Raw genomic sequence first — 18,545 nt, forward strand, 5'->3', positions numbered from 1 at the left:
TCTACTATCTAATGTAGTGTCTTAAAGTTTACTTTTTTATTAATTTCTGACAAAAAAAAAATTACTTTGGGTTTCAGTCTTTATTTAAGGGGTTCTAATGTTTGAAGACTTTGGAAATGTTATTTACACAAACACATAACATCATGTATATCATATACTTTTTAAATATATAATTGGTAATTAGGTCAAAAATGGATTCTTTTTCCGGTCTTAAGTGCAAGTTTTGTAAAACCTTCATGTGTCTCCATAATACTCCACATATTTGCCAGCTAAAATACCATATGTGTATATATATATATATATATATATATATATATGTGTGTGTGTGTGTGTTTGTGTGTGTGTGTGTGTAAAATGCAGGTAATATTTAGTTATTTTATTCAATTAAATTTGTTTTACAGATGCATTCATTATAAAAATCATCAGTATTTACATGTTTGTAATGTTTTGTTGTTTCAAAAAATCATAGTACAGTAACTAACATAACATTAATACATACATGTAAAATTGACAAGTTGGTCTCTCGACAGAGAGAACATTTCTAATCCAACGTAAATGTACAGATGTAGTAAGTAAAATAAGATTATAAAAAAAATAACATTTTGTTGGAAATGACGTGAACTCCACAGGAAACGAGCAATCGTTCAAAATAAATTAAAACATTGAAACTAGTCATTTAGTATCGCGTCACGCTCGTCAAGATTTTGGTTGGTCGGCTAAATAGCGACTTCAGAAATCCATCCGCAGTCCTGAAAAGCGTATTGTGCGCTTTAAAAACTGAATGACACGTTACAGTTTACGCATTTTTACATTATTTTCCTTATCTCCACACATCCTGAAGGAAAAATTTAGAGTATGAAGACCTGGAAATCACCTGTACCGGTACGCTCTGACTTAGCTCTCTGAGTAACTGAGTAACTAGCTCTCACGTTCGGCATTAGATGACAATTGAAGTAACCGGTGAAGTAGGACTTCATTTGTAAGGTAGGAACTGTTTTCATTCATTAGTGATGTCTCATTCAAATCTCAGTAACCAGAAGTTGTCACAATGGGTCACATGTGTGATGTGTAATGCTTTTTCCTCGCCCCTTGTAACAGTTCGTGCCACTGTCACTAAACTACAAACATTCACATTCATTTACTGCCACTAAATCACCGGGTAACATGGTAACAATGAATATTTGTCATCGTAAACTAAAATATATGGAAGTAAAAGCGTGCATTCTTCTCAAAACAGCCACTGGCCAGACTGAAAGAATGTGTAGTTCAGCGGGTGGTTTTAGCTCAAAATCTTTTCCACACACAGTTATACCGTCTCTCTGAATGACTTCGTAGTTAACGAAGTTTACATCCTGCCAACACCACAAGCACAACACACATAGCCATAGATCAGTATGGATTTCTTAGAACCTTGAAAGCTGATGGTCGTTGAAAGTCAAATGTAAAATATCATCACAATATTTGAATCAAAATGACTCGTTTTATGTACCTTTTCTAGTTCTCCATGATCTGGATGCATTTCCAGAATGTGCAACATGGCATTATGTAGCGTGGGGTAAAAGATGGATGTCTTAAAATGAACATCAATGAAGTTTATCCATGATGTACACTGTAATGAAACAAGAGTTGTTTTAATAAAGAGGTTTTGAAATGAAATGACTTGTACTGAGGAAAATCTACAGGAGATTGTTTTACCATCACATGAAACTATGTAGATGTCAACCTCGATTTGTATAAACTCTTTCAGGGTCAATAAGAAAAAACAAAAGTATAATTAGGCTAGACCTCAAAAACCAAATCCAGTGGAAATATACAGTATGCTGTATCTTATAGTAAGCTATTTTACTGCTTTAAAAACCTTGAGAGCAGATATATCAAGAAAAGAGGCCGCAGAGAAGTCCAGGACCAAACTGTGGGTGTTCACAGGAGGGACAGAGATCTTACATTACAACGGCAGCTCTCTGAACTGCATCAGCATGCCTTTCAGATTAATAATGACCAAAGCACCCAGAACAGACAAAAAAAAATGCATAAAGCTCATAAGATTGAGTCCTACATATGACTCAAAGGGTTAAGTCATATTCAGTTCAGCTCTAAATTACTTCATGGAGTTTGCATAGTACATATATAAAGACATAACAATTCTCACCCTGGGCAACGGCTCAAGCAGAAATCCTATTGCGACAATCACAATCAGTACCATCATGGCTGAAAGAACTCCAGCTATCTATAAATCAGGGTGTCCGCGGGGTTTTAAAAAGTATTAAAAAGTGATAAATCAAAATAGTCAAATTTAAGGCCATTAAAAGTGTTAAATGTGGTCTCAGAGGTATTATTTTTTTCCAAATTAGGTATTATTTTTTCAGACTATCAGGTGTCCTATTCTGAAATTCTATCTGCGTTCGCGTTAGTTCGTTTAAATATGGGCTTTAGCATATCTGGGCAGATAATCAAAGATCTTTCGTCTCCGTCTCAACGTATGTTTGATGCTGACGTCATATTCAGTGGTCGTTCGGCATCATCTCAGAACACTGCGCGCTCAACAGAAGTGGCTGGCTTCCGTTTTATTTTAGACTTGCTTCAAGGCATATCTTCAAAGACTGGACAACCATCGTCGTCTTCATGGGCAAATGCAAGTTTTCTAACAGATTTACTGATAGCGCTGTTTCTCACACATGCAAAGAGAGAGAGAGCGAGAGTCTTACCACGCTGAATCAACACGCTATATGTAAACTATTCTTTGTTGTCTTCTCCTGTCAAAATAACGGAGTTCATTTAGAATTATTCATATTCATTTTCAAACAAGCAGAAGACACACCGGTTTCTCCGGTAGTGGGCGGAGCTAATGGCAATTTCATTGGCTGGCGCTGATTTAGTACCGTCCCTGTTTTGATTTCAGCAAATCAGTTTGACCGAACGCAGACAACGTGATTAATATTCATGAACCCAGCAGCTCATCAATTAATAGTGCATTGTATATACATTAGTATGATAGTAGAATTAGTAGTAGTATTATCTTTTAATAATAATTAATTTGATCTATTACTATTTTGTTACAGAAACCCTCAATGACCAAAAATATCTTAAGCATCACCACCAGTCTTAAGTTCAGTTAAAATGACAAATATGCATTCATTAGGCCTAAAAGTAAATTTTTACATAAGGGCATTGTGCTAGAAATATTACTATTATTTAGTAAAATGTATGTGATACTGCTACTACTGTTGAAAAAAATTAAAAAACTTTATTTTTTGAATAAAAAAATCACAATATTTCTTCCATGTTTTAATTTTAATAGCAAATCCCCTTTATTTACCAAAAATAAAATGTTTAAATTTCATAAATTAAAAGACAAATTAAATTTGGGGGAAACTTGTTTACTGTTTTTCATAATTATATAACTTGTAGAAAAACTTTAAACACAATAAGTATAAAGAATGGCATTGGTTTTATTTTTATTGTAAAAAGTAAAAAATCTGTGTAAATTATAGAAAGGTCGCTGATTAACACTTGCAATTCAGTGTCGTGATGGTTTTAAAAAATATTCTGAAGGTAGTAAAAAAGGTATTAAAAAGTAGTAAATTTAACTTAAGGATTGCTGTATATACCCTGTAAATGTTATAAAACCAACATTAACCAATTATTCTTTGAATTCATGTTGGCGAGTGAATAAAACTGTGTCCATTTTGATTTTCAAAATACCAATTGAGATATGCATCACATCATTTGCATTGTTTGTAGTCAACAGAACCCCAGCTGACCCGGTTTCCATCAATCGTGTAGGCGTGTTTGACCGAGTAGACTTTAGCTACTGAGAAAGCCATCCTACTATGGCTATATAGGGAAGGCCTGCAATGCACTCTCCTCAATGACTTCCAGATTTGAAGCAATTGGTGTTTCATATCTAAGAAAGGGAGATTTAATATCATATCATACATTTAACAAAATTTAGTAGGGTTGCACGATAAATATTGACCAATAATTAATGCGCATCTCGTCAGTCAAGCCTATTCTCTAATCCGCAGTAAATTCCATCAGGGGTGTGATTTCACATAGAGCAACTGTTACTACACAGAGCCGTTGTTAACTGACTAGCTGCGCAAATTCACATTCATTATTGGCATTGATTTGCACAGCTTGTCAACTGCCTTGTATCACCGCCACTAGCCCAGTGCTGATGTCTGAAACAATGTCACCCAGCAGTCATTCTTTGATGTTGTAGTTCTTCATCCATCCAATAATTGGAAGAATGGAAAGAGTTGCATTCTTTGCACGATTTGTATCACAACTACAGGGCAAATGAGATGAACACAATTCGTTAAAGCTTCCTGTTGAATCCACACGTGATCTCGGTAACATCACAACTTCAAATGTGCTTATGATAAGATACCATGTTTCAATTTAAAGGCCCTGCTGTTATGAATTTATTATTGAATTCTTACGTGAAATAGTCTTTCAGATGGTGTCATAGAGTTTTATGGTTCCTGTTGATCCTCTCGTGCTGCCCTGCGAAGGAATCCTGACCACCACATATTTCTGCCAAAGACTGCATTTGATTCATTTGTTTTCAGACGCATCTTGAGAGCTTTATATAGTCTGGTTCATTGATGAGTGGGTTGTCATTAGTCTTATCACAGATATTATGGAGTGCTTTTGCAAGCTTTAATCGTTGATGGATTTTATCATGTAAAAATTTGATTACTCATATACAGATTGATTAAATACTTATATATCAAGTATATAAAGTCATCTTTAGTAGCTATAAAATAAAAAAAATTCCCTAATATTTTAAGGAACAAATTATTTTATCTTTCCCTCATCACTTCCTCAACCATAACTTGCTTTCCCGTACAGATAGTTAATCATTTATAGCTTGGAATTAGTGTTATAATGCTTATTATTCCAGTAAAAGAATTAGATCTGCACATGTCTTTATTTGTATTCTTGGAAAATAAGTTTTGTCTCAAGTCAGGAAGCACAGTTTATTTTAGAAAACGTATTTTTTTTAATTTTAGAATAAAAAAATAGTACAAATACTATTCAAAAATAAAATAAATAAATAAACAAAAGGCACTGATAGTGAACTGATAAAAGTGTTTGTTCACCACAAATCCATTAAATTAGTACATGACACATATCTCATATCTCAAGCTGACTCATTCTGCATGCAGCAGTACGCAGAATAAAAACTGCTATGTGCTAATCAAGTAAATTGTTATATACACAGATTTTAAAGTTCAGTATAGTGGAGGTTTCAAACTGGGTCATTTCAAAACCTTGTCTCTGGTTTGGGGTCTGTTTCGACTTCCATTTTCATGTCCTGCAAAAAATAAAGCAGATTAACCCAACTGAGTACTTCAGACATCTCTTAAAAATTATGACGACCTCTTCCTTTAAAATGATAGCTTTTAATATTTACTATTTCATTATTAATTAATATTTGGAGAGGTTTAATCCCAGGTGCTTGTTTGCTCACTTACTGCTTGGATTGTCAACCCACTGGATGTGCTGCTGCTATTAACGTGTTGATATTGAAAACTTCCTGAGACCTGTTGTGTAAGTTAAAATCAGACACACATTTTAACAATGCACATTTATAATAATGCATTTTAGATAAATGCAACATATTAATCTTTGAATGAACAAATGAAACTTGTGCGATCTCAGTTGTTTTCATCACCTTCTCGCTCACAGTCTTCGGTGGATGAGACTCATGAATGAAAAGCATTGCATCATGGATGGTCAAAAAGAAGATAGACGTCTTGATTTCATCATCAAAAAATTTACAGTTCCTCAGCTTCTCTATGATATATGCTAGAAACAACATGTCAAAGGTGAGAGTTACTGCACAGTTTTATTATCACATACAATTAAGTTATATTATAATAGCCGTGGCTTTGTAGATAAGGGGAAAACATTGTAAAATACATTACAAATACCTTTTAGCCTGCAATCTGAAAGGAAAAAAGTACTTACGGTCACAGCCTACTATGAAAACGTCAACATTGATGCGTATAAATTCTTTTATGGCCTGTAAACACAAATGTTTGTGACTCATTAGAGATGTTTTCAGATAATCAAACTAGAATTTCATGCTTTGATTAGCAAAATTATTACATTTAAACTTTGTTTTCAGAATGAACACAGTTGCCGTACCGCTTTAAGACCCTTGAGTGCAGATATATCCAGGAATGAGACCACAGAGAAGTCCAGGACCAAACTGTGGATGTTCACAGGAGGAACTTGGATGTTGGCAGGAAGTTCTGCATTCCAGTTCACCTGGATTGGAAGATCTGAATAGTCTGTGGGCATGTCTAGATCCTCCATGTTGCTTTCATCCTCTGACTCTTCAATGGGCATTGAGCATGTGGCCTGTAGTCCATTCTATAAACAAAATAAATCATTTAGGTATCTTAAGATTTAGGTATCAAAGTACTAGATGCAATACATTGCATAACACTTTTTTGGAAGTCCTTGAGATTATTGTTATAATGTTATCATCTAATCATGTTGATAACGAGATCATGTTATCAATGTATCATATTATTATCCTATTCCATCTCATCTCCTTCAAGCCATTTCTCCTGCAGTTGTACCTGCACTCACTCACATTGTTAACACGTCCCTTTACACTGGTGATTTTACCTCAGCATTTAGACAGGCTTTTATAACCCCAATACTTAAGAAACCCACCCCTAACCTATCTCTTTTAGAGAACTACAGACTGGTTTCCTTTCTTCCTTTCATTGCAAAAACACTTGAAAGAGCTGTGTTTAACCAAGTCTCTGCCTTTCTCACACAGAACAACCTACTTGACAGTAACCAATCTGGTTTCAGAAGTGGACAGTCAACCCAGACTGCCTTGCCTTCAGGCATCATGGTTTACCACCAGATTCTCCTGTCAACCCTATTGGCAAAGGGCATTTCAGGAACCACACTCCAGTGGTTTGAGTCTTATCTCTCAGTCCTTGAAGGTATCTTAGAGAGGTGAGGTTTTTAAGTCACAACATCTAACTACTGGGGTGCCTCAGGGCTCAGTTCTTGGACCACTTCTCTTCTCTGTCTACATGGCATTATTAGGTTCTGTCATTCAGAAATAAAGCTTTTCATTCCACTGCTATGCTGATGACCCTCAACTCTGCCTCTCATTCCATCCTGATGATCCGACGGTAGCTACTCTCATCTCAGCTTGTCTAACAGACATTTCTTGCTGGGTGATGGACCATCACCTTCAACTCAACCATGCCAAGACAGAACTGCTTGTGGTTCCATCAAACCCATCATTTCATCACAATTTCACCATCCAGTTAGGAAAATCAACCATAACTCCTTCAAAAACAGCCAGTAACCAGCCAGTTATGATTGATGATCAGCTGGCTTTCTCAAACCACATTGCTAAAACTGCCCGGTCCTGCAGATTTGCTTTATTGAACATCTAGAAGATCAGGCCCTTTCTTTCGAAACATGCTAAACCAAAACTGCAAAACCACCACTGGCATTGCACCCCTTTACCTAAATTCATTAGCTCAGACTTATGTGCCCTCTAGAAGATTTGCATTCTGCAAGTGAATGTTGCTTTATTGTGCCATCCCAATGAGGCACAAAATCACTTTCACAGACTTTTAAATTAAAATTCAATTAAATGAATGACCTGCCCAACTCAATCCGAGCAGCTGAGTCCTTATCTTCAAGAATCGGCTAAAAACACATCTCTTCCATCCTTATTTGACTCTCTAACTGTAGCAGTCTCTATTCTAGCATTTTTTTTAAAGAAAGAAAGACATGCCTTTTTTTATCCTTGCATTCTGTTTATTTACTAACAGCTTGTTTTCCTTATAAAAAAAGACACTAAAAAACACTAGCTTCTCTAATCTTTTTGTATTCTATCTTTAAAATCATTTTTTTTTCTTTTTTCTTTTTATTTATTATGATTTAAAATCCTTGCTACGTGTACTGCATAAAGCTAAACTGAGACTTGTTATAGCACTTGCATATCATTGCTCTTTTGTTAACTTTGATTGCTTCCATTGTCCTCATTTGTAAGTCACGTTGGATAAAACCGTCTGCTAAATGACTATATGTAAATGTAATCAAGTTTTAAAACTTCCAAGACGTACAGATGTTAAGGTCAGCTCCCCTTTCTTTATCAGTCTCTTCATTTTCTTCACTGCTTTGTTCCTCTTCCTCAGGATTCTCAGAGGATTAAAGCCCACCTGCCACAAAATGAACAAGTAAGATGGTTATTATGTCTGCTGCTAATGTTATCTGAGGCCATGGCTATCACACTGAAACTACTGCACTCACAGCATCCTTCAGTTTGTCTCTGAAGAAATCAATATTTGCGAAGAAAATGGGAGATGGGATTCTGAAAATCTTCACTCCCTCTGGCTCATAGATCTGTAGGAGATTCAGAAAGACAGAAAATGAAACCAAAGCAAACTTTTGTGTCTTTCGTCCATCTACTTCTTTTTACCCTGTTTTAAACCATCCACATATTGGTCCATCATATGCGTTGACACACCAAGTAATAGTAAATAATAATAATAGAAGCACATAATGATTATGTCACCGAATATGAACAAAGAGGATGCGTTTTTTAGTATACTTACATTTACATAGTCCTTGCGATCTCTGTAGATATCTGTCCCTGAGATATTAGCCAGGACACAACAGCGTGGACTGAAGATCAGAAAGGGTAAATTGATTATTGTCGAAAAAAGAAACAACAGGATAGGTTATACATAAGAATATGATAGTCATTTAGAAATAAACCTAATTTCTTTGCCTAGGCTACAATATCTTTAAAGAAGCAGTCAGTATCTACATTATATTCAAATGAGCTCCTATTTATTTTATTTGTATTTATTTCGTTTTATCATCTAGTTATTTGGATCTGTCAGCACTTACAACTGAGCCCTGAAGACCACAGTGAGGAGCTCCAGTCCAAGACCAACAGCAAGTCCTAAGTCCAGCCCCAAGAATATAGCTGCCAAACAGGTCCCCACCCAAACAATCTGGAGGAAAATGACAGAGGGGGACATTACACCGAGTACAGAAATCAGTGATATACCATTGGACAGGTAAATTCTAAGGTCAATTATGTGAGATGTTACCTCTCAAAATACTTAGATTATACTTTTTTTTCTTTGCATTTAGAGAGAGAAGTCAAAGACTCTTACGCAGTCAGGACGGTCTTTCTTCCACAGGTAAGGGACTGTAACCACCTGCATCAACATCCCCTTCAGGTTCACAATCACCACTGCGCCCAGCACTGACTGCAGTCACACAGCACCACACAGCTGAAACATTTACCTCAAATCACAAAGACTTTTTTCTTTCATTAAAGTAAATCATTTACACTTTGAATTTAAATCCTACCTTTGGTAGAGGTTCCAACAAAAACCCTATCCCCAAGATTACCACCAGCACGATAATGGCAGAGAGTAAACCAGCTACCTAAAAAGTACAGTAAAAAAAATCTTAATAATAACTTAAACTTAACTTAACTTAACTTAAAAAAAAAAAGGATGCATTCATTTGATTAAAAGTGGACTTTTCCAATTAAGTGCCATTCTTTTAAACTTCCTATTCATCAACTTTTAAATTGTATCATGGTTTCAACATTGATTAAAATAAAGAATGTTTTCTTGCGCACCAAATCAGCATATTTAAGTGATTTCTGAAGGTTCATGTGACACTGAAGAAGCCGAAAATTACACAAAAAATAACTATTTTAATACATTTCAAAGGCAATTTTTCTAAGTTGTAATAATATTATTTTACTTTATTTTTTATTTTTTATCAAATAAATGCATCCTTGGTTAACATAAAAGAGTTTATAAAATATTAACGACCCCAAACTTTTGAACATGAGTATATGGGGAAAAAAACAAGTATTCTGACATAAATATGAGCAGGAATATGATGTTAAATTTATGGCACCATTGTGTTAATTGTATTGTTTACAACTTGTCTATTGTATAATATTGTATTATGTACAACTCTTTCTGAAACACTAGAGGACAGTATTCATTTGTGGCTAGAAAGCAAATTCCCTAATTGGGATACCACCGATGCAAAATCATATTTTGGTGTTCCAGCCAATAAGAAAAGCTTGCAAACAGCTGTTTACCTGTGTCTTTCCTCCAGTGCTTTCTTGAACTGCACTTCTGGAGAGAGCCGTGCTGGCTGCAAGAGACTTGAATGCTCCTCCAAAGATGTTGCTTGCCCCAAAGGCAATGAGTTCCTGCATGATTATATGTATCATTGCAGATGTGTTTCTACAAAATGTTCTTTGTCGCTTTTTAAATGGAATATAATTCAGGGCTTACTTGATTTCCATCTATAACGTAGTCATGCTTAACAGAATAGACTTTAGCCACTGCAAAAGCCACGGCAAATCCCACAATAGCTATTGGGAATGCATCCACTGCTGCCATCTGGAAAACCTGCAGGCTGGGAGCGATTGGGGATTCAAACCTGGACAGATGTAAATGTGTTTATTTTTTATGCCACATACAGTTCTCTTCAACTAGCTTTGTGCTTTAAAGCATGTGGATTTGTTTTTGTTGCTGTATAACAGCTATGCTTAAAGAAGCCTATACAATCGTAACTGGTTGTTATTTTTTGTTGTTTTTCTATGTATGGACAATTTGACAAGATTATATTTTAGCACGTGCATTTAGTAAGTGCATTTAAAATTTAAAGTCTGCCCCTGAAAAATGAACCAAAAATATTGATGACTCATCCTGCATTGCAATATTTTTTGTCCAATCAAATGCACTCTAGAATGAGAACACCCAATCCCCTAATATAAACGTTTATTATTTTTCAACATATATCATTTTACGGGGGCCATTCAGTATGTTCCTCCCTAGCTTTGAATGTAAAATTTGCCAACACAAAAAATAAATATATAAAAATATTATGAAGATTGCAATGCTTACGTGTTTGGAATTTTCCCCACCACATCCACTCCATGATTTTCACTGAAGTTGAATGCATAGGAGACGCCACATGCTATTACGGTCTGTTGGTAAAAGTACTTTTCATGATTTTGACATTCAAGATTTGCTTTAAACACAAAAGAAAGATGAGCAAGGACTTATGCACTTATACAATTATATACACTTGAACGAATATTAACAAATACAGTGACTGGCATGAAAATATAAATCAATATCGGTTGATAAACTTTATTATGTCGTAAAGATGTATAACCTTTCTAAATATCAGGTTACAGAAAAGGTGACTGTTCTAGTTACAGAAATGGGTTCACTCAACTCACCATAATGATTTCTATGGGGATGGGCACTTTTAACTTTGACTTAAATCTGTCGTTGATCTCCTTTACGCCCAACACCATCACCATCACCACGATTGAAGTCACCAGATCATGGATATTAGTGGAGGTGATCTGGGTAAACACACTCTCAAGAGTCTGCAGAGAAACCCAAAGACAGATTCTTTTACCAGAGCCATTATTTTGTTTACATATGGAAAAAAAATTAATGTTTATTACAGTTACGTAAGAGAAATTTGGTGATTTCCGATAGTGGCGAAACGTGTCTTATGACCTACGTATATAAGGGCTAGTGGTCCACTGAAACCTGGCACAGTCAGTCCTAGTACAAACTTGAGCTGTGAAATCAGTATGTGAACAGCAGCGGCGGTGGTGAATCCTGATATCAGAGTATCCGATAGATACATGACAATGAAGCCCACTTGCAGCAGCCCCATACCAAGCTGGAAATAGAGAGAATGACGATAAGCATTAATGTGATTGAAAACAGGCATTGTTTCATTGAGTTTTAGAGTGAAAAGGTGGCTGATGTACCTGGAATAAGCCCACTAGGAAAGTGATGGAGGCAGACACTAAGATTCTCTGTTCTTCTTTCGTCAGGCCCTCAAAATCAGTAATGTTGGCAGGCGGACCCTCGTCGGGCACCAGTCTGGTCACTACTGACCCCACCATGAGACTCAGTACAGGAAAAGATCCTGGTGTGAAGAGCAACACTTAATGGTGAGTAGATGTACATGTTTACATTACATGTCATCATAAAAAGGCAGAAATAATTGCCTCTTTTTGGTGTCTGTCTGATTAAAGTCTGCCTCTTGCATAATAATAATAATAATAATAATAATAATGTTATATAAAATATATTATTACACATTATTATTATTATGATTATTACTACATATAAGTATAATTTGATGCTAATGTTGAATTTTTCAACATGTTATTGACGCATACTTTTCATACAGATTTTAAACTTTTTTTCCATTGCCGTACAAAAGATGCTACACTATCTGGCAGAGGATGTTATTATTGATGGCTTGTTGTTGTAATGTTAATAATAATATTGTATAATAGTATATAATAAAATATTTTATTTTACACATGCATATATAAATAGCATGTATTTGTAAAATAAATATTGTATATTAATAAATACCGTTTTTATTATTGTATTTTTTTTTAATGAGTTCTTGTGTGATTTGAACACATGAAGCAAAATGTATTGTTCAGTGGTTGTCAGGTATTTTGTATTTTTTTTTTAAATGTTTAAATATGCTATTGAAGCATATTTAGGCTAAAATATATAAATCTTTCTCCACTGAAATTGCTGCAGAATCTGTGGATTGTATGGCTTAGGTATTTTAATTGAGCTCAGTTGTGCCAAATCTACGTAAATAGCAGGCTAATAAACTCATACCTGGCATTATTAAGTCAATGCCACAATAAACTTTAATAGAATTATAGCGTTATATTCAGAAGGGTTTTGCAACAGCTAGGCAGTGCTGGTGTGTCAATGAAATGTTGTTTGTTTGTCTCATTCATGTTATCTGTTCACAAGTGTACTCACCAACAGAAATGTGCCGTGAGGTGCCCAGGAAAAAATACATGATGACTGGGAAAAAAGCAGCATATAGTCCATACCAGGTAGAGATGGATGCCAGCAAACTGAAGGCTAGCCCTGAAGGAAAAATATTGATGATTACTAACCAACCCCTGGTAGCATCGTTAAATAACCTTCATACTGTATATAAGCTAGAAATGTACCTTTTATATAAATATATATATATATTTGTCAGTCAACTTCCTAATCTTATACACTTCCTTTGCTCAATATGTACTACATTTCTGGGCTATCTTCTGATGATATGTTTGTCATTTCACGAAGAGTTCAAAGATAAATGCACTTTTCACTTCGTCATACCAGTAAGTTATCTCATAAAAAACTGTGCAGATACTCACAACAGCCACAGAGCTCAGTTCATCGAGATAAACTCTCATTCCTGTAGACTAGTGTTGCGTTCTTACAGCCTGATATCATATTTCATCTAATATCATGGATCTTATTTTGAGCTTATAGTGTGAATGTTCCTGTTGAGTAACTTCCAATAAGAGCTTCATAAGATTTGACCTTGTAGCACAGCAACCAATCCCGTGCTGACGCCAGACAAGATGTCATTCAGAAGCCAGTCTTTGATTGAGTAGGTTCTCATCCATCCAATGACAGGCAGCAGAGAAATAGCGGTGTTCTTTGCACGTTCGGAAGTACAACTAGCAAACAAATAATAAAAGCATAAATTCAGTTTAGTAAAAAGAAACAATTAATAAAAAAAAAAAAAAAAGAACTATATCTGCTTTTGTCGTAGGGTAAATTATATATAGTAAAATGTTATATATTATAGTACTAAATAATAAATATAACTTTTATTAATATTACAGATTAAGATTTAAAAATTAATAGTATTCTAAAATGAAAAAAAAAAAGATAGATAACATAATTTCTTGACTCTTATAATAACACATTTCTTTGCATTGGTTAAAAGATGTTAAGAGTTCAGGCTTACGTGAAGTACTGTATAACATGCTGCAGGAATCTCTTATGTTTCCGATAGACTTTTGCATGTTCGTCCTCAAAGGCGTCTTCTGAGTAGAGCGGTCTGGTCACGGAATACCTCTGTGTTGAGGGTCGGAGCATTGTGCGCCGGTAGAGCTGGGGCAAAATCCTTCTGATCTGTGTGAGGTCACCAAATAAGTTTTTCAGTACTGAATATCTACTACAAATCTGGCAACTGTCTAGCTGGAGCTGTTGCATTTGTATTTATATTGATGATCATGGAAATGTTGTGTAAGATGGAGATGTATACTTAAACGCGCTATGACTTAAACGCATCATGCGACTACACAGCGTGAGTTCACATGTCCGTCATGACGAGTGTATGATAGTATGTGTGTGTCAACCTGCGCATTTAGCCTGATATCTTTAAGATACTGTTGATATTTCCTTGGGATTTTCCACATTTTAAAGAGCTTGTCTCCTTGCTAATTAGGCTTTTTGTCAGCAGTTATGTCATCATGATCTATAGTAGGTGGCCAGCAGCTCTAAATAACATTCAGTTTTGTTGTTTTTAAGCTGTAATAGCAGCATCCTTTGAAGGTTTAACAATGCTGGTCATTAACTCGGTTCATAAAATTGAGCATTTAGCTTGTTTGGATCCATAAATAGATTTTGCCTTTTTAAATCAGATTTATGATTTTTATGTATGGAATTGCATTTTTATCTACGGCATGACATATGTTAAATTTTTTTAAATAAAAAAAACATATTTTAATTTAGCAAGGATACATTAAACTGATCAAAAGTGACAGTAAATATATTTACATGGTCACTAAAAGTTTATTTTTCTTTTTTATTAATGTTGCTCTTTAAACATTCTATTCATTAATGAATCCTGAAAACAAAAGTAGCATGGTTTCTGATAAAATATCAAACTGCACAACTGTTGTCAACACTGATCAATTTTTTTTAACATCAAATAATGATTTCTAAAGGATCATGTGACACTGAAGAACATTTTCTTTTAGATTACACTAATATTTTATAATACACTTATTTTACAAACAATAAACAATCTTACCAACCCCAAACTTTTGAACGATGGTGTATTTTTGCAAAATGATAATCCTACCTGTTCAGTGAGGTATCAAATATTTCCAAATCTGCTGTTCCTGTTTTGCTTCAAAAGTTGCAATGGTCTGTCAGAGATCTTTAAGACCTTGTGAATTTATAAATTGCTAAACTTATCTTGTCTGTAATTATTAACAGTAATCAAGATACCTCCTTTACATTTCCAGCCACATCTCCGCCTTATCCATGACCATTGTTCTTTCTGATAAAAACTTGGCAAAAGCCAACCGCTTATCGTTTGCTTCCTTTAATCCTTTCATACCTCACAAGACAAAATCTTTGGATATTTCAGATATAATGTGGGAAACATATTAGTTTGGATTTAGTTCCTTGTCTATTGTGTAAAAATAAAAAAGTTGGATTTTATAACTTTTTTTATTGAAATTAGTTCCCATTCATGATTCTGATTGGTCAAAACAGCATTTCAGTTGTTCTAAAGTAATTTATGTGCATTATCAGTTTGGACATGAAACACCTCTTCACCTAGTTACCGTGTGTGATGCATCCACAGAATGACGTTCTGTTATTGTTTACATATCATTTCCTGTTGCTTTATGAATTCATGTTTTAATAAACATTTGTCATTAACTTTTACTGAAGCAATAAGGAACGTACTGTATTGTGTAATGAGTAAGGTTGTTAGGTAGCGTTCCAAATGAAAAAATAATAAGAAATATGATAATTATACAAATATTTTTAGTAAGCAGGTGTTTAGCAGATGCTTTTATCTAAGTGACATATACTGTACACCTGATAAGTACAGTTTGTACAATCATACTTCCTGTTACCTAACCTGAACATCTAAGTCATATTAGGAAATTATGGAGTAAAGTATGCAAAACTACGCAGCATTTTTTGTTATCAATGACAACACACAATTTACTGTGATTGTGAGAGAGAAGTTCATTCTCATGTGATTGTCTGGAAGGCATTGCGCAAGGATGACTATAATTCTTTTTAGAAATTCTTTTATTATTTTACCAAATTACTTACAAATCCTTAACTGTGTATGATTAGTAAAGTCACGTTCCTACCATTTATCACTAGACTATTTTGGTATTCAGAAATTTCAGGTGGGGGTGTGTTTGTGTGTGAGCAAAAGTGTGTAAATGCATCAGTTAATAAATTTAATGAACCGTTATTCAACCTGTTTAAAATTTAGAAGACAATGAATTTAATTAAAACATTTCTGCAGAAGTAAATATTTGGTCATCATGTCCTTTAATCAAATTGGCGAATGAGAAGATCCAGTCTTTGCGTACGTCTGAACCTTCAGTTTTTATGATCAAATTAGTTTATGCTTCTGTTTTCTTTCGCTCCAGTAGCTTGCATCAGAACTTGCAGCTCTTTGATATAAGAGGTTTAAGACACTGTGAGAAAACATTGTAAATACTATTTCAGATAACTGCATAGATGTGCTCAAGCACAACCACTTTTTTTATCAGTAAAATGATAGCAGGAAAATATATGCTTGATATCTTATATTCTAGCATGGCAGTCTACATTAAAGAGCCACACAGATGGGAAATCAAAAATTACCTGTATTACAGTATATGATGTAGCTGTCCATCAGTGTAAACAATGTGCAAAGTAATTAAACCAAAAAGTACACGATTTATAAAGTTATTGGCTTCTAAAGTAAGGAGTCGACTCTGAATCGCTGAAACGAGTCGTTATAGATTTCAAATCTTTTGCCCATCTCTATGTACGTCACTAGGAGCACTTTGCATAATAATCTCCGCCTACCGTCTTGGGAGAAACGAAGCTCTGACCTGCCCCATCCCCCACACAGACGCTCTGGTTAGTGGTTGGTGTGATAGCATCATGTCGAGGAGACAGTGTGGTTTTTAATTGTAAAGGCAAGTTTGTTTTATTTTCACTGCCAAAGAATGAAGATCAGAAGAACCATTGGCTAAAATTCATTTTTACCATTTGTTGTGTTCACAAAATTTCACTGATGACTGCTTTTCTAATCTCGGTGAGTACAAGGCGGGATTTTCAAATCGTTTGGCCATAAAAGAGGGTTCATTACCAACTTTATTTAGACCAACGAGCATCTTCGAATCACAACGCAAAGTATGATTATGAAGTTATGTGTCTGTTTTCTCCCGAGTGTCTTATCAGTATGTGTGCTGTCTACAGCCTGTCTGTGCTGATCTTCATTTACAAACACGTCATTAAAAAGAAGTGTAACTCTATGAATACTCAACGAAGATACATGAGAGAGATATCTATAGAAAGCTTGACATGTCTTCTTTAAAACTAAACAAGTGCTGCTAACAGATATTCTGTGATAAAGTAATCCATATGAAAACAACGCTATGTCTGTTTTTCACGTCTCCCTTCATTATATCTAATGTGACCACACCCCCGCGCTGAATGCGATTCAAACTGAAGCGCGCGGCTTGAATACACCCACACAGAAGAAAAAGCAGCAAGACTGTTCAAGTTTTTTATTTTACTGTTTTCTTCGCGGTGAGAGGAATAAGACATAATTCACGCCAAAAAGATGCTAACGCATTGTTTACCATGAAGTTGTGTGCGGAACATCCAATCAAAACTATGTCAGTTGACCGATCAGGACACAGTATGCTACCGAAAGGTGGGGTTTAAGGAAACTGAATCTTTTGAACAGCTTCGCGCGAACCGTTTGGGGATCTCTGAGAATTGAGGTCATTTTAAAATGATATTTTGACAAAATGACAATTTTTTATCCTTGGATGGATTTAAACCTAATGTACAGGACTTATAAACAGTGATAGGAAGCTTAGAATTTTCATCTTACTGGCTCTTTAATATCCTTGTTGCCCACACTGACAGTAGGCAATTATACAAGAAAGATAACTAATATAAATGCGAATTAATTTTAGACCGTAATGTAAACTACTGTACAAAAGTTTTTTATGTTTTTGAAAGAAGTCTCTAATGCTCACCAAGTCAGCATTTATTTGATCAAAAATATTAAATAGTTATTATGCGAATCAATATGGTGTTCTGGGTCTATGACTCATGAATGAAAATCATTGTAAAAACAAACAAAACAAAAAAAGCATTGTAGTGTATAATACAGTAAAATAATTTAATGCATTAGACACAGTAACAACAGACATGTACATGTGTATAGTACCGTTTTTAATCATATTTACTTTATAGAAATATGATACATATTTTAAATACATTTCAAGGTCATTATTTTGTCCTTGTATCATTATCATTAGATTATCTATGTGTCATCACTGAGGGGGAAAAATATGTCTTTGTATATCAGTACACTAGACAGATTTTTACAGCATAGACTTTATACCTACAGCCATAATAACTATCAAGATGATCTCCATGATATCTTTGCAGATAAGACGTCGGTCCTCAGCGCAGTAATTAATCAATCGGTTTTAACTTTCACTGATGTCATCCCGACACATATTACAACATAAGTCTTGCATTAACGTTTATTAGGAAAGGTGTGTCATTGAAATAGTAGTGACCTGCTGTTCTGTTTTTAAGCCTGAATCATGTGTTACTGTTTGATAGTTTCTTACTGTGTCTGTATTCTCGTGCTAAGTT

The 18,545-nt window shown here is 34.8% G+C and overlaps 1 protein-coding gene across 1 annotated transcript; it reads right to left on the reverse strand.

Moving 5' to 3' along the window:
- Window positions 1-4,829: 4,829 nt before the first annotated feature.
- slc26a3.2 (solute carrier family 26 member 3, tandem duplicate 2) lies at window positions 4,830-15,068 on the reverse strand. The gene is made up of 21 exons (XM_026209675.1): window positions 14,983-15,068; window positions 13,861-14,027; window positions 13,428-13,567; window positions 12,867-12,977; window positions 11,837-11,997; window positions 11,581-11,745; window positions 11,288-11,440; window positions 10,947-11,029; window positions 10,332-10,479; window positions 10,133-10,246; window positions 9,379-9,456; window positions 9,180-9,275; window positions 8,908-9,014; window positions 8,610-8,679; window positions 8,305-8,397; window positions 8,118-8,213; window positions 6,157-6,384; window positions 5,977-6,031; window positions 5,681-5,814; window positions 5,481-5,549; window positions 4,830-5,320 (listed from the first exon to the last, which is right to left on the reverse strand). Exons 2-21 carry the CDS (start codon window positions 13,989-13,991, stop codon window positions 5,270-5,272), a joined length of 2,283 nt encoding a protein of 760 aa, XP_026065460.1. The 5' UTR covers window positions 13,992-14,027; window positions 14,983-15,068; the 3' UTR covers window positions 4,830-5,269.
- Window positions 15,069-18,545: the final 3,477 nt, after the last annotated feature.

The sequence above is a fragment of the Carassius auratus genome, chromosome 29 (assembly GCF_003368295.1).
Source record: "Carassius auratus strain Wakin chromosome 29, ASM336829v1, whole genome shotgun sequence".
Lineage (NCBI taxonomy): Eukaryota > Metazoa > Chordata > Actinopteri > Cypriniformes > Cyprinidae > Carassius > Carassius auratus.

Coding starts and splice junctions, on each gene's coding strand:
- slc26a3.2 (XM_026209675.1), bottom strand. CDS start 13,991: ATGCTCCGACCCTCAACACAGAGGTATTCCGTGACCAGACCGCTCTAC. Junction 10,247..10,331: donor ACGTTATAGATGGAAATCAA/GTAAGCCCTGAA, acceptor ATAATCATGCAG/GAACTCATTGCCTTTGGGGC. Junction 6,385..8,117: donor GGGAGCTGACCTTAACATCT/GTACGTCTTGGA, acceptor TTTTGTTTATAG/AATGGACTACAGGCCACATG.